Genomic DNA, 21685 nt, shown 5'->3' with positions numbered 1-21685 from the left:
AACCCCCAGTGTTGCCTGGGGAAGCCCTGGGCCACTAGTTGGTGGCCTGGGTTCTGGGCACAGCTCAGTACTGGTCACCGGCGGGCCCTGGGTTTGGAGTCTGAGAGGGGGCTCGGCCCCCTCGCCACAGTGCCGATCAGCTCTGGGGCCTGCCCCAGCTGCCCAGTTCTGTGCATCTCTAAGAACCGCCTGTCCATGTGGAGCCTGTCAGGCGAGAGGTGTGGCAGGGGTTGGAAGTGGGCCGGGTGCTTGCCCTAGACTCTGCACCTGCCCTCAGCTGACCAGACACTGCCTTTGGCCCGACCCCGGTGCCCCGCTCACCCGAGAAGACGCTCCGTGTGCAATCGCCCTCCTCGGGGACAGCGAACACAACACCTCAGAATCTGCTGATGATGCCTCTGAAAATCTCTTTCCCAGGATTATCATAAAATCATAAAAAACCCAATGGATATGGGGACTATTAAGAAGAGACTAGAAAATAATTATTACTGGAGCGCGAGCGAATGTATGCAGGACTTCAACACCATGTTTACAAATTGTTACATTTATAACAAGGTAAGAAAGCACCTGCGACGTGGCTCCCCGAGTGCCGAGGGGACCCTCTGGCCGGGCCTGGGCTCTGTAGTGGCTCTCAGACGGGGGGCCTGTCACCCCCAGGCTGCAGTCCCCACTCTGGGGTCCCATGTGCTGTCCACGCCCCCCCGGGGGGGGAGTGAAGCCCGGAGCAGCCTTTGTGGGGGGACCTTACATATCAAACGCTTTGAACCGTTTGTGCCCTCGGACCTCGAAACTGCAGCTGTCGGGACGGTGCTGGGGTCAGCGCGGGCTCACGGGGTAGAGCCGCAGCATGCACACGCATGGCGGCCGGAGGGCGGCCGAGCGCACCGTGACATCCACCTGCAGCCGCCCCACGTGGCCAGGCCACTGCACAACCAGGGAGCATGTGTTCACGATGGTTTTTAGCAAGAAGATGGTTTTAGCGAGAAGAGTAGATTAGGGAAGGTCCACGTGGTCCTGACTTGGTGGGGTTTTTGTTGTTTTCCGACCGCGACAGGATATAGCAAAGATGAATTGAGTTGAACTGAGTGGAAGGTTCTGTTTTCTGCACGGGATAGGCCAAAGGGTGGTTCTTGTTCTTGGTTTTCTGAATTCTTTCAAGAGCCCCCACAGTAAAATAAGGTCCTTTCGCCTCCCCCATCGCCTGCCCTACCAAATCTCTGAACAGATTTTTGAATAAATGTTTTCTTGAGCCACAACCGGTGATGTCTTTGCAAGCACGTGGCCCCTTGCCCAACAAGTGACCTTGGCTCTCCCTGTGTCTTCAGCCCACAGATGACATAGTGCTAATGGCCCAAGCCTTAGAGAAAATTTTTCTGCAGAAAGTGGCCCAGATGCCCCAGGAGGAAGTTGAATTATTACCCCCTGCTCCGAAGGGCAAAGGCCGGAAACCGGCTGCAGGAACCCAGAGTGCAGGTAACGGGGTGGACGGTGCCGTCCTTCTGTCCTGACACCCCCCCCCCCCGGGGCGTGACAACAGCATTTCTTGTGCGGGTCTCTCGGCCCCTCTGAGCTCAGTGTCCCTGTCTGTGAAGTTGGGGCGACACGGCTGGCTCTTGGTGGCGTTGTTACCATCTGCCTTCGAGCCTACTCTGTGGGGAGACTGGTCCTGCTGTGCCCCCATGCAGAGGCCACCTCTTCCAGAAGTCTAGATGGGAGGTCCTTTTGTCCCCCTAGGACGTTGCCTCTCTAGCTGGTATTGTATGCTCTGGGACAGGAGAGGGGCTATGTCACCTGTCAGGGAGGGTGGTGGGGATGAGGATTAGCACTAGGAGCCCTGGGGGTCTTACCTGGTCCAGGAACGGGGAATAGAGGTGTGCCCCGATGGAGAGACTGGCCCAGCTCCCCAGCCCTCAAGGAGGCTGCGGTGGGTCCCCACCAGTGCCAGCCACCCCGCTTTGCAGATAGGACCGTGGGTGGTTAAGTAGCTCTGCCCAGGTCACTCAGCTGGTTATTGGTGGAGTCTGAGTTAACCCCCGGTTTCTCGGGCCCAGGCCTCGCTCTTCCTTCCAGGCTGCACCTTGTCCAGGCTTCCTCATTCAGACTCTGGTCTCTGGCCAGAGGGAGTGCCTTTCCTTTGTTGGATGAGCGCCTGTGGAGGCTGGTTCCGTGGAGGCAGCCACGGTGCAGGGCCAGGGGTCTCAGGAGGAGGGGCTCCCTGGCACTGATGTGCTCTGGCTGGACGGGATGGTTCAGGAAGCTTCCGGAAGCCAGCTGGCAGGTAGAGCCTGGTGTGTTCAACGTCCTTTCCTTGTCTTCAAGGTACACAGCAAGTGGCGGCTGTGTCCTCTGTCTCCCCAGCAACCCCCTTCCAGAGCGTCCCCCCCACTGTCTCCCAGACGCCTGTCATTGCTGCCACCCCAGTGCCAACCATCACTGCAAACATCACGTCGGTCCCCGTTCCCCCGGCTGCTGCCCCACCTCCTCCCTCGACGCCCATCATCCCTGTGGTCCCTCCCACACCACCTGTAGTCAAGGTGAGTGACCCTGGGGACAAGGTCAGCTGGCTGTCCCATCACCAGGCCGGGTTCCTGGATTTGGGCAGGTGTGGGGCGGGCACCTGTTCCTGGGCACCGACTTCTCATCGGGTGTTTGGTACACGTGACACTGGAGTGGTTCTCTCTGTGCCCATGAGGTTGGGCTGTCGCCCCTAACGCAGACGGGGAGACCGAGGCTCAGGGAGCTGCAGGTCACACAGCTGGTGAGGGCGCCCTGCTCTGAACCCCAGTTTCTCTGGCCCGGAAGCCCTGGCCTTCGCAGGGCATGGGTCACCGTGGGAGAGGAGGGTGGAGGGGTCCCGGAGCGCCCCTGCTCACATGTGGATTTAGGGCAGCAGCCTGGCGCATGGTGAGGAACCAGTGCCCGCGGCCTGCACTGTGCACCCCTGCTCGCGTGAGCTCCGGCACGTCCGTCTCCCCAGTGTGTGGCTGGGCACTTTCATGGCAGGGACCGTCCTGGCCGGGTCTGGGCTCAGAGCCCGTGCTCCTTGTGAGATCCGGGGCAGGCCCCGTGCCGGGTGCTGATGTGTGTTGTCTTCCCTTTGCCCCTCGCAGCGGCCCTGTGGGCCAGACAGTATTTCCCCCATCTTACAGATGAGGAAGCAGGCGCTCGGGGGGGTTAAGTGGCCCCCCCCAAGGTAACATGCCCCTGCCATTGCTTTCCCTCCCCGTGGCCTTCACTGCCTGCACTTCTGGGCGGCACCGGGCCAGGCTGCCTTACACTGTGCCCGGCTGGTTGTGGAGCATGTCCTGTTTGCCATGGCCGGGTGAGCCCCCCCTGGGCCTCTGTGGCACATGCTTGGTGTCCTGTGGGTGCCCACACGTGTTTGTGGATAGCCAGCTCGTGCCCTGACAGCCTGGGGGCGGCGGCTTGGCTGGGGCAGAGACCTGGTGGCGGCCCAGAGAGCAGGTTGCTGTGAGGCCGTCAGCCTGGGCGGTGCGGCTCCGAGGGGTCCCTCTGCCAGTCTGAGAGGTCTGCGAGGCGGGGAGCTGGCTGAGCTGGTCTCGGGGACGTGCTGAGCCCGGGCTGCACAGCGCACCGTGATGCCCGTGGGTGCCCGGGCGCGGTGCCGGAAGAGACCCGCACGGCCCAGGACCCACGGGTATTCCCCACGTTCTCACCCTCGGGGCACAGCCCGTGTGAGTGTCTGCCCTGTGCGCACCCACAAGGGGCTCTGCGGACCATTTAACATTCCCTCCCCTTGTGGACAGCAGCTCTCTCTGGCTCCCACTGCCTTCAGGGTTCAAGTCCAGACCTGCCCAGTCAGCCCCCGGGAGCCCTTGCTCCCAAACCTACCGCTGCTGCTCTGCCCCAGCCCCGCATGCTCTTCCCGCTCCTGGCCTCGGCCCGCTCCACGACAGCTGTCCTTGGAGCTCCAGCTTGGAGGCCCTCGTCTGGGCCTTTCCCACTGGCCTTTCTAAGCAGGGATTTCTGTTCGTTTCTGCTGTCCCTTAGCCTGGGTCCTGCTTGGGGATGATCCCAGCGCCAGGTCCACCTCGGTCATGTTGTCTCTGGAGCCCCCCACACGGGCCTGAGGTTCGGCGCAGGTGACTTGCATGCCACACCTCACAGTGCTCGGGCGTGACCTCGGAGCCCTGGGGGCAGACGGAGGGGACCCTCGTGGGGTGGCTTGGGGGGTGGGTTCTGAGTCCAGCCTTCCCACTACCAGCTGTGTGACCTTGGGCCTGAGCCGTGGCCCCTCTGAGCCTCGGTGTCCTGCGTGGCGCGGGAGGGCAGCCAGGGGGACGGGCGTGGCTGTGCATGCCGTCGCTTTGCTCGGCGCCTGGCGGAGAGCGCTCTGGAAGCGCAGCTGCAAGCGTTCACGTTCTCGCGCCCCTGCTCGGTCCTGGGGCTCACCGGTTGTCTCGCTGTCGCAGAAAAAGGGCGTGAAGCGGAAAGCAGACACCACGACGCCCACGACGTCCGCCATCACTGCCAGCCGGAGCGAGTCGCCCCCGCCACTGTCAGACCCCAAGCAGGCCAAGGTGGTGGCACGGCGGGAGAGCGGGGGCCGCCCCATTAAGCCACCCAAGAAGGACCTGGAGGACGGCGAGGTGCCGCAGCACGCGGGCAAGAAGGGCAAGCTGTCGGAGCACCTGCGGCACTGTGACAGCATCCTCAAGGAGATGCTGTCCAAGAAGCACGCGGCCTACGCCTGGCCCTTCTACAAGCCAGTGGACGCCGAGGCCCTGGAGCTGCACGACTACCACGACATCATCAAGCACCCGATGGACCTCAGCACCGTCAAGGTACCGTGCGGCGGGGTCTCCGGGCGCGTGCGGGCCGCCCCCTCTGCCGTCGTCCAGGCTGTGTGGTGCTGATGTGCTGGCTGGGGGGGCCGCTCAGCATGGCGCGGGCGCATGGCCCGCTGCTGGCACGGGTCCGGCTGCGTCTGGGACGAAGGTGCGTTCTGCCTGTCATCACTGAACCTGGGGCCTCGCGGTCCTTCATTCCGCTGGAATCTGTCTCCTGTCTCGGTTTGCGGGTTTTGTAACGTTCGCAGGGACGCCCTTTTGGGTGACCCACCCCGCCCTGGCCAGAGAGGGGCCCTGGAGCAGGGGAGGTAGACTCGAGACCCAGAGCCCGGGCTCCCCGGGCCTCCTGGGCCAGGGGCTCCTCCCTGGGCCTTAGTGGGTTTTGTTCTGGGTCCGGCCCGTTGTGTCCAAGCAGAGAGCAGGCTTGTGCTGGGCTATGAGCGAGAAAGTGCCTGGGCGGCAGTGACCCCAAGGGCAGCAGACCCAGGGCTGCAATGAACTCCCAAGGGGTCTTCCCTGAGCACACGCAGGTGGGGTTCCTGACCCCCCGATCGGCTGGGGCCCCAGCACACATGCCCTCCCTCAGGTGGCGCTCTGAGCCAGCATGGTGTTGGTCTCTGGCCCCTTCAGGAATGCCCCTGGCCATTGGGGACTGTAGCCCACCTCCCCTGTGAACTGGCATTCTGCCTGGTTTCCCAGTGATGGCAGCCTGGGGCAGAATCTCCGTACTGGAGCCTCCCCCCTGGGGTGCTTGGGGGTTTCGGGCAGGACAGACCTTGCTGTGTGGGGTGGTGGTGCCGGGTGAACCACGTGGGGGACCGAGCCTCTTCCTTGGATACCTTCCGTCCTGCCTCTGCTGGGAGCCTGGTAACGTCCTTTCCTTTGGATGGTGTTTTATCCCTGTGAGTTGGTGCGAGTAGAGAACAAATGGAAAGATTCCAGCAAAGCAGAGGTGGGTGGAGGGCAGAGTGCAGCGCTGCCCCTCTTTCCGGGGAGAATTCCTAACCGTGGTTTGGATTTGCTCTCGCCTGAGGCCTGCTCTCTCCTAGCCGGTCTTGACCATGGGGCAGTGGGTGGAACGGGGCTCCCAGGCCAAGTCCGAGGCCGAGCTCTCCCTGCTCAGGGTCTGTGGGGTCCTGGCTCTGGGCCAGCAGTGGGTGGCTGTGCGCCCATTCGGCCTCCGCACACAGTGTCCTGGCTGGGACTTGGGGTGGTGGGGGGTAAAGGGGCTAGGCCTTTGCACGCACCCTGCTGTTTCGAGACGGGGAAGCTGAGGCTGGAGGGCCTGCCCCGAGTGAGCTGCTGCTGGAGCCAGTCCCGGAATCCACGTCTTTGACTCTTGGGGCCTCGAGCCGAGCCGGCAGAGCTCATGTCACCCAGATGAGGGTGACACTCGCTGTGCCCTTCTGAATCCCCAGAACTCTCGGGAGGCCAGTGAGACCAGTGACTTGTACGTGCCACGCTGCCAGGGAGCGGCTGAGTGGGGAGGCTGCCCGGCCCTGGTGTGCCGGGGCACCTGCAGGCTGAGGCCGTGTCCTGCTGGGCTACCGAGCGGGGGCCGCGTGCACGCGGGCGGTTTGCTCTGGCGTTCCCCCTCAGAAACACCCGTCGTCTGCGAAACAGTGAGGAACGACACACAGCTGCCCGACTGTCCGTGGGCACCCCACGTGCACTTAACGTGTAGCCTGTGTGTTCCCAGCCCCCGCCCCCCGCCCCCTGGGAGAGCCGCCAGTGGTCAAGTTAGGACCAGAGTCTGAAAATCTGGCAGAAGTTGAGAGGGTCTCAGGTGCCCGTTTGTCCTCCCTAGCTGGGCCTCCCCAGAGTAGGGACGCTGTGCTGAGGGCTGGAGCCATGCAGCCTGGGAGCTGTCAGAAGCTCTGTGACTGGCAGGGGTGCGTACCCAAGGCACTAGAGAGGCTGCGGGCCCTGGAGTCGGGCTGCACTCAACCCGCCAGCGTCCAGGTCTGTGTAGGTGTGAGCGAGACCCGCACTGTCCTCCAGGGGTGCATGGTCCCCAGGAGAGCGGGCGCCCCCCACTGACAGGCGGTCCCTGACTGACAGCTTCTACTTGAACCCGTGCAGACACAGGGAGCTCGCTGCCTCACCAAGCAGTTCCCCTCCGTGTGCCCTGACCGGCAGCTTGTTCTAAGTGCCACCTCGCGGTGTCTGTCGATGGTCGCGCTTCTGTCGTCCCCGTGAGCGGGCGTGTTGTCTTACCCCCACCAACCCCACCTTGTCCTGCTGGGTTGCGAGCGGCAGGCTGGCCAACAATGCCTGGATTCTCACAGCGACGAAGTCAGTGTCTCGATCCGCGAACTGAGGAGACCCCCACGCCCCTGCCCCGAGTTGGCAGCAAGTTTACCGGAAGCTCCCTGTTCGCCCTGGAGCTCCTCCCGTCAGGGACTTCTCTGTGTATAAAGCTACGGGGCGTGTAGAGCTGGAAGCTATAGAGCAAGGAGAGCTTACGTGGCGGCCGCGGGAGCCAGGGTTCAGGCCGCCTCCCTGGGGGTCCCGGGGCCTCTCTTCCGAGCCCTCGAGTCCTGCGCCCACACTGTCCCTCGGGGCTCCTGGGGACGAGGTCTGGGGCTGGCCGTGATGGTGGTCGTGTGGTGGTGTGAGGTGCTGCATGCGGGGCCTGGCTGGGCCCTGGGGTGCCGGGCAGCGCCCCTCACCCCCGCCGCTTGTGTGTTGCAGAAGAAGATGGACAGCCGTGAGTACCCAGACGCGCAGGGCTTTGCCGCCGACATCCGGTTAATGTTCTCCAACTGCTACAAATACAACCCCCCAGACCACGAGGTGGTGGCCATGGCCAGGAAGCTCCAGGTAACCGGAGGCGCTCTCAGGCAGAGGGGCCTTCGGGGCACAGGGGGGCACCAGCAACCTGGGGCAGGCGCCCAGGAAAGACCGGCCTCCCGGAGAATGTACAGCCGCGAAGGCCGTGGGAGAGCCTCCCCCGCACAACACCTTTCTCCTGAGCGGTGCCCGGCGCTGGCCAGGCCCCAGGCCTGCTTCCCGGGCACACGGTGGCGGACAGTCCAGCCTCTGTCCCCCGGGAGCTGCAGGCACACGTTCCCGTGGGGAGGGGGAGGATGAGAGGGCAGGGGTCCCTCCTCCCACAGCTCCAGTCTCTGTGCGAGGGGGCCTTTGTCACGGGCCTGCCAGTGAGCCTGGGCACCTGACGCTTGCGTGTGACCTTCTGTCACAAGTCTGGGTGCTGCCCGCCTAGTTCTGCGTGGGTCTGCGCTCTCCTTACGACAGGCACGGGTGCTTTTATAAACAACAGCACCAAAATGTTAAAGGTTTTTTTTAAATTTTAGAGAGAGCGTGAGCACAAGTGGGGGAGGGGAAGGGAGAGGGAGAGAGAGAATCTCCAGCAGACTCCTCGCTGAGCACGGAGCACAACGTGGGGCTCGATCTCACCACCCTGGGATCGTGACCTGAGCCAAAATCAAGAGTCCGACACTTGATCGACTGAGCCACCCAGGTGGCCCAACAGCACCAAAATTTTAAACGTTATGTAATTGGAAGACTTTTTTTTGGAGGAAAGAGTAAAAATTGTGGATCTCTACTCTCTTCCGGCAGTTTTTTTTTTATCCCCAGAATGCAGGCTATTTGTTGTGTGAGCTGTTCCTAGTCTTTTACTCAGAACCCTTTGAAAACCCCGTAAAACAGCTCATGGTGTCACCCTTGGCCACCCAGGACCCAGAGGAGGGAGGAGAGAAGCTGTCTTTCGTGCTGCTGGGTCCTCCTGTGTTGAGTGGGCCTTTCCCAGGTTCTGCTAATGCAGGCTGTGCCCTCCGTGGACCGGCTCCCCTTGGGGGTATGGTGCAGCGGTCCTGCTGGTCCCAGGATGCCCAGAAGCCAGCAGGATCTGTGGTTTTATGCTCAGACCACGCCCCACTGTGTCTGGGAGCAAAAAGGCTCTGCACGGTTCTACTCCGTGTTTACTCTGTGATGCTCCCGAACCCGGTGAACTCCTGGTACAGCTTAATGAGAAAGCCAGGTGGGGCTGGTTCTGTTCCTGCTAAAGCTGGTTCTCGGCAGTCTGGCCACAGAGGCTGCGAGTCGCGATTCCCAGTGCACTGAGCAATCATGCCAGTCCAGCTCTGGGGTCAGAGCCGCATGGAAGCAGCCTGCTGTCAGTGCTCCTCCAGCCATGTGCCGAGAGCGGGCCGGACCGCTGTGCGCATCTGTGCCTCTGGGAGGAGAGTCTGGGACCAGTGGGGTGGCATCTCACGAGTGTGAGCTGGTGTGGATTCGTGTGTAGGAGCTTAGCAGACAGGGAGCTCCCACGTGGCTGTGCACCCCCATGTGAAATGAACCTGGGCCGCCAGGAGAGGGGACCTTGGCTGGGAGGTGCCCCTGAGGGCCTGGGTCCTGCTCTGTGCAAGCTGGCAAGGGGCTTTCCAAAGCCAGCGTTGACGGAACAAGACTTTTGCCTTTGGAGCCAATTTTTGGGCCTAACTCAGAATGAGAGGTAATGCTGTGTAAAGAGCTCTAGGGCGAGGAATGGGCGAGAATGTCAAGTGGCCCCCAGACCTGGCAGCTGCGGGCCCCATAGAGGTCATAGTTCAGACAAAGGCAGGCACTCCAGCTGCTTTGCAGTGGGCGGCAGCCTCATAGGGCCTCAGACCCAGAGGCCATAAGGATATGCAGATCTACGGAAGGCTTGCGTGCTTAATAAAGGGAGTTTGCGGACCAGTTCCTAGAAGGCTGCATCCGTGGCTGTTGGCCCCATGGCCCCTGCCCCCTGCCCCCAGACCTGCACTCAGTGCCTGGACAGGGAGGGAGGGAGGGAGGGAGGGAGGGAGAGCAAGCTAGGGCTGGCCCAGTCCCCCTGTGGGCCTGGCCTTCGGAGCCGCTGCGGGTGCAGCTCTGAGAGCAGCTCACAGATGCTCAGGTGTGGGTTCCCCACCCCAAGGGGCTTGCCCCATGGGCGTCCAGGACCTCAGGCGGCCCCTGCTTTCCCGCAGGACGTGTTTGAGATGCGGTTTGCCAAGATGCCGGATGAGCCAGTGGAGGCGCCGGCTCTGCCTGCCCCCGCGGCCCCCGTGCTGAGCAAGGGTGCCGAGAGCAGCCGCAGCAGTGGGGAGAGCTCCTCGGACTCGGGCAGCTCGGACTCGGAGGAGGAGCGGGCCACCCGGCTGGCCGAGCTGCAGGAGCAGGTGCCACGGGCCGGGCCGCCCTGGGCGGGGACCTGGGGGGCGTCCGCTCCGAGGGCCCCTCGGCAGCGCTGGAGGTCAGGGTCACGCCAGGCCGCCGTGTGGTGCCTCACCCGCCGCGGAAGGGTCTCGCGGGCGCCGGCTCCAGCCTCCGACGGGGAGGAGAGAGCAGAGTAGAGATGGCCCCGCCGTCAGCGGCAGGGGGCTGGTGTTTGACTTTGGGCTGAGCCTCGTTAGAGGTGACGCCACAGGGAAGGCGGCCCTCGGTGTAGCCACCTGGCGGCTCCAGGATCTGTGACACTGTTTCCTCCCCTGTGAGGTGCAGCTCACGGCCCTCGCGGGGGTCGCTGAAATGAAAAGTATGTAAAACGCCTAGCACGCTACCAGGTATGGATCGACTCGGGGTAAACCTCAGCTGCTGGCCCCGGATCGTTTTAATCCTGTCCATCTGCCGTATGGCATGCAAATGGCTTCTAAAGGTAGCCGTTGAAAATCTCCTTCGTACAGACATACAAACCTCTGTGCAGAGTTGTCTCTAAGTGGTGAGGAAGATGTTGCCATGCCCCTGTCCTGGCCTGAGGGCGCCACCGGGCCCATCGGTCAGCCTCCGGGCCTGTGAGCGGTGCCTCAGGTGGGGCCGGCGAGGCCCCGAAGCTCTCCAGCGCGCATAGGGGTCGTGAGGGCAGAGGGGGCCTTGGATGCCGTCTGCTCCTGGCTCACCTCCCCGCGTGTTTGAGGTAGCTCTGAGGGCACCCCGAGGCCCCCTTGGGCCAGCCCCCGGGGAGCCCCGCTCAGCCGCCTGCTATTTTCCAGCTGAAGGCTGTGCACGAGCAGCTGGCCGCCCTGTCGCAGGCCCCAGTGAACAAGCCAAAGAGGAAGAAGGAGAAGAAGGAGAAGGAGAAGAAGAAGAAGGACAAGGACAAGGACAAGGAGAGGCACAAGACAAAGTCCGAGGACGAGAAGAAGGCCAAGGTGGCCCCACCCGCCAAGCAGGCCCAACCGAAGAAGGCTCCCACCAAGAAGGCCAGCAGCACGGCCGCGGCCAGCAGGTGGGCTGTGGCGCCCTTCAGGCCCCTGCAAGCCCAGTGTTGCTAGGTGTCCTAGGTGCTTGTGTGGCGGGACGGGTACTGGATTTGGGCCTTCACACCTTGGCTGCAAATCCTGGTGACACGGAGACTGGGCTGGTACATGGGAAACGGGATGGGGGCGGGGTGGTCCTTGTCCCCGAGAGTAGGGGGACAAAATGAGGCCTCTGCTGGGAAGACTGAGCTCTGGAGGGTGTCACTCGGCTGTCTGTGGGGTTAGCCTCTCGATCTCAGGCACTGGAATGGTCGCACTGTCTGGCACAGACTTCAGCATCTCAAGTCTTTGGGGCTGTTTTCCTGATTTGAGCCAAGGAGTCCTAGGGGCATTGTGCCTCGGTACGGTTTTCTCCTTCCTGGTCCACCTACCTTCTGTCTTCACTCCTACCGTGCACTGCCCTGAGGAATGCTTGCCACGGACGGGACCACAGGGACACGAGGATGGGGGGAAGGTGCTCGGGGCCGGCGGGCCTCTCCTGCAAGGTAGAAGGAAGGCTTCCCAGGGGAGGAGTGACTGCTGTGCAAGAGCAAACTCAGCAGCAGTCGGGAGAGGGTTCCGAGAGTCAGAACAGCGGAGACAAGGCCGTGGAGGCCAGCAGACGTGTTCTAGGAATGAGTGGGAATTAGGACAAGGTTGGTTCCACTGAGGAATGGAGACTGGTTTGGGAAGAGGAGTCGGGAGAGGCTGCTGAGATTGGCCAGCTTTGCTGAGGCCTCTCGTTTTATCCTCTGAGCAAATGAAGGGAAGTCATGAGGTGTTTGAGCTGGAAGTGGTCAGATCCTGGACAGTGTGGAGAATGGATCATTGGGACGCAGGACTGGGAGAAAGGACAGCCCGGGGAGGTTTTGTGGTTATGCAGGCAAGAGAGGCCAGGGTGGCCATGGAGGTGGGAGGCAGAAGGGCCAGGCCTTGGTGCCTGGAAGCAGGAGGACAGGGGCATGGGAAACGGGGTTCGGGCCTTGGCAGCTGGGTAGGTAGTCAGCAGCATTAGCGAGGGGTAGGGGTGGGAATGCTCGTGTTTTGTCCTCCCTCCCTTTTCAGAGGGGAGGCAGGAGTCAGGTTTTCTTGTAATGTCTGTATGGATTTGGTGTCAGTATAACACTGGCCTCAAAAATGAATTGGGAGGTGTTCTCTCCTCTATTTCCTGGGTGGATTTATAGAGTTGGTGTTAATTCTTAAATACTAAGTAGAATTCTCCAGTGAAAGCATCTGGGCCTGGGGTTTTCATTGTGAGGCTTTTGACGATGAATTCAGTTATTTTTGTAGATACAGGACTGGTCAGATTATCAGTTTCATCTTGAGTGAGTTTTGGGGATTTGTGCTTTTGAGACCTTGCTCCATTTCACTTGAAATGTGGAATTTATGGGCATTGGTTTGTTTGCAGTGTGCCCTCATGGTCCTTTCAACATCTGTAGGGCCTTTAGTGATGTGTCTTTTCTTTGTCTTTTTTTCATGGTGAATCTGAAGAGAGATTGATGAGTTTTATTGGTTGTTGAAGCAACCAGCATTTGATGTCATTGGGTTTTATCTGCTTTTACTTCCTTTTGTTTATGGTCTTATTTTTATTACTTCCTTTTGCTTGTTTTGGACTTAATTTGCTCTCTTAAAGTAGAAACTTAGATTATTGATTTGAGACCTCTTCTAACATAAATATTTAATACTATTTATTTTTATCTAAACACTACTTTAGCTGTACTCCACAAATTTGATATGTATGATTTCATTTAGTTCAAAATATTTTCTAATTTCCCTTCAGACTTCCTCTTTGACCATGGGTTATTTAGAAGTATGTTGTTATTTAGAAGTACGTTGTCTAATTTCCAAGTATTTGGAGATCTTTTTCTGGACATGGTTCAGTTATTGGTTTCTGGCTTAATTCCATTAGGGTCAGAGAACATACTTTGTGTGATCTCAATACTTCTGTTAAGATTTATGTTATGGCTGGGAACTGGGGAACGTTCCATGTGGACTTGAATATGTGTTCTCCTGCTGTTGGGTTGTTACCTGAATGTCAGGGGGAAAAACAACAACAACAACAAACACCCCCCCCCCCCCCGAAATGTGTCAGTTAGGTTAATTTGGTTGATGGTGTTCTTGGGGTCTTTTCTCTTCTTGCTGATTGCTTTATTAATCACTGGGAGAGAGAATCATTAGATCCCCTGCTGTAATTGTGGATGTTTCTACCTCCCTTTGGTTCTATCAGTTTTGCTTTATACATTCTAAAGCTTGGTTTTTAGATGCACACACATTGAGGGCTATGATGTCTTCTTGGTCAGTCGATCCTTTTCTCACTATGCCATGTCCCTCTTCTTCCTGACACTATTCCTGTTTCTGAAGTCTCCACTGTCTGAAGCTAACACAGCCACTGCAGCTTTCTTTCGGTTAATGTTTGCGAGGTGTAGTCCCCCCATCTCTTTACTTTTAACCTACTTCTGTCATTGTATTTAAAGTGGGATTGGTGGACCACATGTAAGTCAGTTTTGTTTCTTATCCAATCTATGTCTTTTAGTTGGTGTGTTTAGACTACTTATATTTAACGTAATGATTGATAAAATTGCATTTCGGTCTGCCATTCCATTATTTTCTGTCTTCCCTGTGGTTTTTATTTCTCTGTCCTCCTTCTCTGCTTCCTTTTGGATTGTTTGAATAGGGAGGTCAGTTTTTGACCCGCTGAATCTGAGATGCCTGTGTGGTGTTGAGGGGAGCTGACCACTACAGTCTTTCCTGGCTCAGGCCAGGAAACCCCCAAGTTGGGAGCAGATTGTGCTCTGACCTCTGAAACAGGGTCTTCTATGTCCCTGCAGACACATGTGCAGCCCTCAGTCCACCTGGCCTCTCTGCCCAGGGCACCACTTAGGGCTTGCCTCTTGTTAAAGAGCCTGGTTCTAGAGAGGAAAAAGGCCAGATAGAACAGGGGCGAGGGGCAGGGGCTCCGTGGGGGTGGGGGGACTGTGGGCAGGGGCTCCACGGGGCTGAGGGGACATGGACTGGGGGCTGCGCAGGGGCTGGAGGGACATGGACTGGGGGCTCCACAGGTGTCGGGAGGACAATGGGCAGGGGTTCCACAGGGGCTGGGGGGCCCACAGGGGCTGGGGGGCCATGGGCTGGGGTCTCTGCGGGGGCTGGGGGGGCTATGGGCTGGGGGCTGCGTATGGGCTGGGGGCTCCGTGGGGGCTGGGGTACAGGGGCTGGGGGCTCCGCGGGGGCTGGGGGGATAGGGGCTGGGGGCTCCACAGGGGCTGGGGGGTCATGGGCTGGGGGCTCCACGGGGGCTGGGGGGTCATGGGCTGGGGGCTCCGTGGGGCCTGAGGGGGCCATGGGCTGGGGGCTCCACGGGGGCTGGAGAGACAGGGTGAGGGGGCTCCACGGGGGCTGGGGGGCCATGGGCAGGGGGCTCCACAGGGGCTGGGGGGACAGTGGCAGGGACTCTGTGCCATGGTGTTCTTTGCCTTGTGCCTCAGGCAGCCGAAGAAGGGTGGCAAGCAGGCATCAGCCTCCTACGACTCGGAGGAGGAGGAAGAGGGCCTGCCCATGAGCTACGACGAGAAGCGCCAGCTCAGCCTGGACATCAACCGGCTGCCCGGGGAGAAGCTGGGCCGGGTGGTACACATCATCCAGTCCCGGGAGCCCTCGCTCAGGGACTCCAATCCCGACGAGATAGAGATTGACTTTGAGACTCTGAAACCCACCACTTTGCGGGAGCTAGAGAGATACGTCAAGTCTTGTTTACAGAAGAAGCAAAGGAAGCCATTGTGTAAGTTGTGGGGCAGAGCACCATGCTTGCCGTCCCTGCCCTCACCCCTGCCTCCCCTCCTCCCCTCCCCTGTAGGCCTGGGGTGTGGGGGAAGCCAGGCAGTGGGGTGGGCCACTCTCCTTGCCCGTTCCCACCATGTGCCCAGCCGGGCCCTTCTTCCCTGCGCTTGGGCGGGTGGGCAGCGCTTGCATGCCTTGGCCAACACCAGGACAGGCAGGGGCCCTGGGTCGGCCCCCAGCCCCCGTTCATTCAGGTGCCAGTGACGCTGAGGCTCCCTTTGGGACCACGGTTGCAGGTGACCTCTCAGTGGTTCCCTAGCCAGGGTAGGCCAGTTCCCTTTTGCCTGGAGTTGAGGGTCCAGAGACCTCCCAGGACGGACATGGGCACTGGCCCGGGCTCGTCCTGGAAGTCAGCAACTTTACTGGATGGGGACGAGGCATTGCCTAGGGCAGCGGGTCCTGGGCAGTGAGGGGAAGCGCAGGCCCGAGGCAGCCCCGCAGCTGCAGGATCGCTGGGCAGTGGCCCCAGGGAACACCCGGGGTGCACCTAGACCTGCGTGTGGCCCTCAGTGGGCTTCCTCCCTCACTCTGAGGGGTCAGTTGCTTCCTCCTGGATGGAGTCATGTGACCCCTGCCGTCAGGCACAGCTGGCCCTTGGTAAGTTCTTCTCAGACTCAGGGGTGGTGGCACAGGCTGCCTGGCGGTGGAGGCCTCCCTGCTGAGGCTGAGCCGGATCCGTGCTGGAGAACGGCGAGTCTCGACTCCGCCCTCCGCACAGGGGTGACCGTGTCGCCGAGCCGCCCGTGCCCCATCTGTGCACTGTGTGGAGTGGGGAAGGTGTGAGGGTCACAGAAAAGGCTTTGCCTGTGGCAGGGTTCGTGTCGCCCTGTCCGGGAGCTCGGGGGGCAGCCCTGCGGGGGCCCAGCACACGTGAGCATCCAGGAGGGCGGGTGGCATCTGCGGTGGCCGCCGGCCAGCTCAGCTCTGCGCTCCTTTACAGCCACGAGCGGGAAGAAGCAGGCGGCCAAGTCGAAGGAGGAGTTAGCTCAGGAAAAGAAGAAGGAGTTAGAGAAGCGGCTGCAGGACGTCAGCGGGCAGCTGAACAACAACAAGAAGCCCGCCAAGAAAGGTACCTGTCTGTGGGCCACGCTGCTGCCCCTGCTGCGGTCCTCTGGCCAGAGGGGAGGGTCGGCGGGGGGGGAGTGGCCGGCAGACCCAGGCTTCAGTCTGTGGCTCGACCAGCTCTGGAGCCGTGTCCCCTTAGATGACACTATTGACCTTCTCAAACCCCAAGTCCCTTGTCTGTAACCTGGGGACCCGAGCCCTGCTTCTGCAGGGAGGTCAAGCACATACAAGTGTGAGAGTGCCCCATGCCAGAACCTCCCGGAGAGGACTCTCTGGAAGGGCCTAGCTGTGGTCTTTGGGGGTGGACCCCATGGCTTGAGAGGGACTGGGGTCCTGGCCCCTGGCAGCAAGCTTTCTGGCCGTCCCCAGGCAGGAGACAGGTTCCAACTCCCTGCCTCTGGGTCCTGTGCTTTGTGGACAGCGAGGTCTTATTTTAGGTGAGCAGGTGATTTGACTGCTTATCTCTTTCCTCTGGAGCCTATAAGAAAGGGCAGATCCCTTTCTCCCAGCCCCGGGGATGGGGGGCCCCAGGTAGTGAGTGGTCAGAGTCCACAATCATGTGGCAGCTGGGTGCCGCCGTTGGCCTTGCCCACTCCCTCTGAAGGTGGGGCGGGTCCCCTCAGGTCTCCCCTGGGAAGGGCAGAGTAGGTGCCACGTGACTGATGGCTATCTTTGAACTGCTGACCTGCCCCCACACCCCATTAGTTCCTCCTGGTGGACAGCATTCGTGTTTTCTAGACTGGCATATTTCAATAGTTTTGTGGCCCTCTGAGCTATTTTTATTCACACTTCTGACACCAGGTGTGTGGGCTTCTGCCCACACCAGGTCTGCAATCCCAACTCCAGGTGGGGTCCGGCAATTCAGTTCCCTTCGGACACTATTTACTTAGGGTTAGCTCAGAGCCCACAGGTGGGGGGCTGCCCTCCACAAGACCTCCCTTCTCTCTGATGCCAGGTGCGAGTCCTGGGCCTGCCTTACCCCTGCCTGGCAGGCTGTACACTGGGGCTCCCGTGACCCTCTGCTCAGACATGACAGTTTGTTAGAAAGAGCTTTTTCTAGATGTATAGTTTATTGTGAAGGGTACAGCTCAGGAGCAGCCAAATGGAAGAGATGCGCAGGGAGAGGCATGGCGGGGGTGTGCGGCGTCCCTCCCCTCTCTGGGCATGCCACCCTCCCTGCACCCCCACGTGCCCCCAACCCTGGAAGCTCTCAGCATCGAGAGTGTTCTAGCCCTCCATCTGCAGCAGTCTCCCTTCCCCGGAGCTCCCAGCCCCGATCCCGCGGGTTTCCTGGTGACCGGCTGTCCCCCGAGTCGCTCATGAGCATACGCTCGGGTGTGATCCACAGGGGGCTCCTTGTAAATGACCAAAGACATTCTTATCACTCGGCGGGGATGCCAAGGGTTTTCAGAGCTCTGTGCCTGGAACCCAGACAGAGGCCAAACGCATTTCTTAGCGTCCCGTCACCTCGTTAACGTAGGTGTTCATTCCGGCACATGTTTGTTAATACTGACAGGGCTGCTGGGTGAAGAAACGGGTGGGCCGTGGCACGGGCGAGTGCAGGGACGTGGGGGGCGTGGGGGGCGCCTCTCACCTGCTGCGTCTCCCTCAGAGAAAGCGGGCTCCGCGCCCTCAGGCGGCCCGTCCCGACTCAGCAGCAGCAGCTCCTCCGGCTCTGGGAGCAGCAGCTCCAGTGGGTCCAGCTCCGACAGCAGCGACTCGGAATGAGCCCTGGACGCGGAGCAGAACCCGGCCAGCGATGTCGCCCACGCCCAGACTGCAGTGTTCCCTCCGATGGTTAATATACTGCTTTCCTTCCACGCTGTGCAGGTTTCCTTGTTAACTCAGTGTTATGGTATCTTCCAGTTTTTGCTTTAATAGGTCAGAGATCTTTCTCGTGTGTCCGTGAGGCTTTATGAGGAGGTGCGAGCCCACATAAAGTCTTTTCTTCGTAACTGAGTCCAGTTGCTTGGAGATGGCAACTTCCAGCGCTGACCTGATGACCGTAGAAAAACAATGTCAGATGTGATCTGAAGTCTCTTAGGCCCGACCTGGTCTGTAGCTCCAGGAGGAATTGTTGGAAAGGAAGTTTCTCTGAGATGGTACTGTACTGAAGGCTGTCAGCTTTGCCAACAGGCCTTGTCTGTCCCTCGACCCCGAGCTCAGCCCCGAGGCCGGCCGGGGTCGCCTCTTGCTGCGGGGGGGCCGCGGGGGGTTGCGGTGCGGCCACGGGCTCCAGTCTGGGCTTCTGCAGGGGAGGGTGGGGAGAGGTGGGTGGGCGCGGAGGGAGGGGCGCCGGGAGCTCCCAGGAGGGAACACGGGGGCCGCGCGTACCGCGCACAGCTTTCCATACACTGAAACTTTTACCTCAACTTAAAAAAAAAAAAAAAAAAGGAAAAAAAAAAGAAAAGATTAAAAAAACAAAAACAAAAAACAAAAGGAGACTTTTTTGTAAGGTTCAGCAATTTTCTACGAAAGTCCAGCCCAATGTGTGTCCCCAACTTGTGAGCTGCCGCTGCCGCACATTCTGGAGCTCTTTTCCCAGTTTCGTGTATATATGAACACTTTATTTATTAACATCATTGGTCATTTTTTTTTAAAAAAAAAAAAGAAAAACAAAACTGCAAAAGAAATGCATTAAAAAAAATAGCAGACATGCAGGCCTTTCCAAGTGGTTCGAAGGAGAGCCCCAGCCCCTGCTCGGATGGCGGACTGTGGCCTCCAGGTGCTGGCGTCCTGCCGCCTGCGCTGGTGCTCAATCCCGGCTGCGCGCTCGCCCTCCCCGGCCCTGCCCCGCGGGGTCGGGGCCCGCTCTCCGTGTGCGTGTGTGGGTTTGGAGACGTACAGGCGTAGACAGCTACCAGCTGCAGCACATTCTCAGTCTTCGTTCTGTGTGTTGAGTTCTTTTGTACTCACTTCTGGTCTCTTTAGGACTGTTTTAAAAGAAATCAATTTAGGGAACCCCAGTTATATAATATAAACTTTGTAATCTGAGAGAAAAAAAATGTATAGTAAATCTAAGTCTTGATTTTTAACTTTCTATTGTAAAAAAAAAAATAATAATAATATACAGAGTTTAACAGAAGGTTATGTTTTGGTTTTGTTTTTCCCAGAGGCTGCCCCGCGGCCTGTGAGTGCAGGGACGCCCCACACGGCCCGCCTGAGCTCGGAGCATTGCGGCTTCGGCCTCGAGTGCCAGGGGCCGGCCGTCCAGGCCCCCCCATGGGGCGCCCCTCACCTCCCAGCCCCGAGGGCAGGGGCCGTGGGGCTGTGGGGCGGGAGGAGCCTCTGGCCGCAGGAGGGTTTGCTCCTCAAAGACCACACCGGGCTCCCTGCTCGAGCATTTTCCCGCTAGCACAGAAATGACTGAGATAGGGCATTCTCCCAGACCTCCCTAGGAGGTGGGTGCTGGGGGCGGAGCTGCGGGTGCCCTGCCTCGGGTCTGGTGGCGAGTTTCCAGGCGGACAGGGGGACTGGTCATCAGTATCCGAGTAGGGGGGCAGTCTTTACAAATCCTAAAATGGATTCAGGTTCCACCGGCCCTTACGGTCACGGATGCCCTTGCCGGACACGGCACTGATGAGGCGGTGGGTGGTGGGTTACCATGTTTCTTACTGCTGGTGATTCTGACGCTTGGTGAGTTTTGAGCCAGTTTGTTAAACTTTTCATTAAGTTTTGTTTATAATAAAAATATATGTGGATTTTTCAACTTGCCATTTTTTAGAGTTACCCTTGTGTTTCAAAGGTGTTTTCTAAGCAGATCTGTAACGGAATATTTAAACTAGGACTTTAATACATGACACGATGGATGGTCTTAAAGCAGGATCTCTCTGGCAACGTGCAGCAAGCGCGCCTCCCCGAGCAGAGGGTGCTGGGGGGCGCGTGGGGGGCTCCCATGGAGCACCTGTCCAGCTGCGGGCATGGTGGGGGGCGGTCGCCTGTGTGAGCCATCAGGTCGGGGAGCGTGTGGTCCTCGAGCCCGGCACAGTGCAGGCATTTCAGAACACTTCACTGTCCGCTGGCTCTGTGGGAGACATGGGTCCTGGATCACCTCTGCCCTTTTCCCCTGCCCCCAGGAGGAGGCCGCCATGGCGCAGAGGGCTGCCGTCCATCCTGAGCAGTGTAGTTCGATGGTGCTGTGGTTTCTTAAGGCTTCCTGTGCAGACTTCAAAGCCGAGTTCTCTTCTGAGTTTGGGGGAACGTCCTCAGCCCCCTCGAGGTCAGCCTGTGGGTGTTTGCCATCTCCACGTCTCTCTGTGTGCTGGACAGGCAGGGCTGTCGTGTCACGGAGAACCTGAGGGCAGATTTCACGGCCTCTTCTCGAGGGGGAAGGAACCGTGTGGTTAGGAGGTTGGCCTCACGGGAGCCCCGGAGGCCCAGGGGGCAGAGACCCGTGCTCATGCTGGGCGGCATCACCTTGCTTACAAACTGTAAGATATGTTTTCTTTTCGTTTCTCTTTTTGTTCTTATGCAACATCCACGTCTGTGACGGCCCTCTGGGAAAAACACCACCCAGAGAAAGGATGCGTTCCCCCAGTGTAGCCTGTTTCTCAATACTGGCATCACGCTTCCAGAAGTTTTTCTTTTTTATATTTAAATTGTTACTTTTCTGTATGATGTGCATGCAAGTTTACCGTAACTTTTCTTAAACTTTTTAGTGCCGTTTCTAGTATATTCCTGTAAATGTCAGTTACTGAAAATGAGTCCAATGTAAGTAGTTTTAGCTTGTTTATTGCAATGCTGGCCTCCACACAACAGAATAAAAATGGTAGAAAGTACTCTTTGATGTTTCTGGTAATCATGGACCCTTCTCCTGGGGCATTTGTTTTGTTTTCATAATAAAACCAAAAAAAAAAAGGTGCCTGTATGTGCCTTTGCTTTCTGGTGGCTCCCAGCCCCGCGGGTGCGCGTGTGGAGATGCTCTGAAGCTTACACCCTGGAACGCTCGGCCGTCGAAGTAGCTCTGGTCCTCAGCCTGGGCAGGAGGGCACCTGGATTTGGGGGACATCATTGTAGCCTTTCTTTTCCGCTAACTGTTCTCCAGAACAAGCGGCCCTCTTCATAGAAGCACAACCTCGGTCACATTGCGGTCTTCGCTCGCTCTTCCTCCTCTCTGGGCAGATGCCTCCCTGTGCTCCGGCCGCGCTGGGGCAGGTTCCGGGGCGGGTTCCCGGACGGCAGGCAGCAGACACTGTCCTGCTGGCACAGTCTCCCGTCTGCTGAAGTCTTCCAGCACTCAGCGCAGAGCCCGGCATGGAGGAGAGGCTTCTGCGAGCCATGGACGGCAGACAGGCGCCTCTGACACTGTTTTCTGAGCAGTCCTGGCTGTTAGCGCCTGGCCTTGCAGAGCCGTCCTGGGGAGAGGTTCTCGATGGCACCCTCCCCCCCCAGCCCCCGCCCCCCGGCTGTCAGCAGGCACCCTTCCAGCATCCCCTCAGCACATGCCATCCTTGTCCAGACTCTTACCCCACCTCATCCAGGCTGACCTCCCCAAGGACGGGGACTGGGCCGTGTCCACTTCGGTGGCTCCAGCCCCGGCCGGGGAAACCAGCCGCCTGGGCTTCCCTTTGGCAGATGGTGGCTTCCTAGGCTCTGAGTAGCTTAGCACCTGCTGTCGTCTGGGCGGCCAGTGCATGTCGGTCACCTGCACACGCTGACCTATGCAGACCTCGGCCGTGGCTAGTGCTTGTCTTCCCAGGTGCTTTCCATGCCTGGGGTCAGACTAACTGCCCCCCCGTACTCAGGTTAATC

At 59.4% G+C, this 21685-nt stretch overlaps 1 protein-coding gene across 1 annotated transcript in view; it reads left to right on the top strand.

Moving 5' to 3' along the window:
• Window positions 1-20801, top strand: part of BRD3 (bromodomain containing 3) — a 38390-nt gene extending 17589 nt beyond the window's left edge. Inside the window, exons 3-12 of the mRNA XM_036108525.2 lie at window positions 418-555; window positions 1326-1473; window positions 2320-2534; window positions 4434-4805; window positions 7506-7634; window positions 9785-9976; window positions 10787-11022; window positions 14518-14810; window positions 15810-15938; window positions 17547-20801. Of these exons, the coding sequence (XP_035964418.1) occupies window positions 418-555; window positions 1326-1473; window positions 2320-2534; window positions 4434-4805; window positions 7506-7634; window positions 9785-9976; window positions 10787-11022; window positions 14518-14810; window positions 15810-15938; window positions 17547-17662 (1968 nt within the window). The 3' untranslated portion in view covers window positions 17663-20801. The remainder of the gene's footprint in view (window positions 1-417; window positions 556-1325; window positions 1474-2319; window positions 2535-4433; window positions 4806-7505; window positions 7635-9784; window positions 9977-10786; window positions 11023-14517; window positions 14811-15809; window positions 15939-17546) is intronic.
• The last annotated feature ends 884 nt before the right edge of the window (window positions 20802-21685 follow it).

The sequence above is a fragment of the Halichoerus grypus genome, chromosome 14 (genome assembly GCF_964656455.1).
Source record: "Halichoerus grypus chromosome 14, mHalGry1.hap1.1, whole genome shotgun sequence".
Lineage (NCBI taxonomy): Eukaryota > Metazoa > Chordata > Mammalia > Carnivora > Phocidae > Halichoerus > Halichoerus grypus.
Note: the sequence above shows the minus strand (reverse complement) of the source record. Positions and strands in the feature narration are given on the sequence as shown.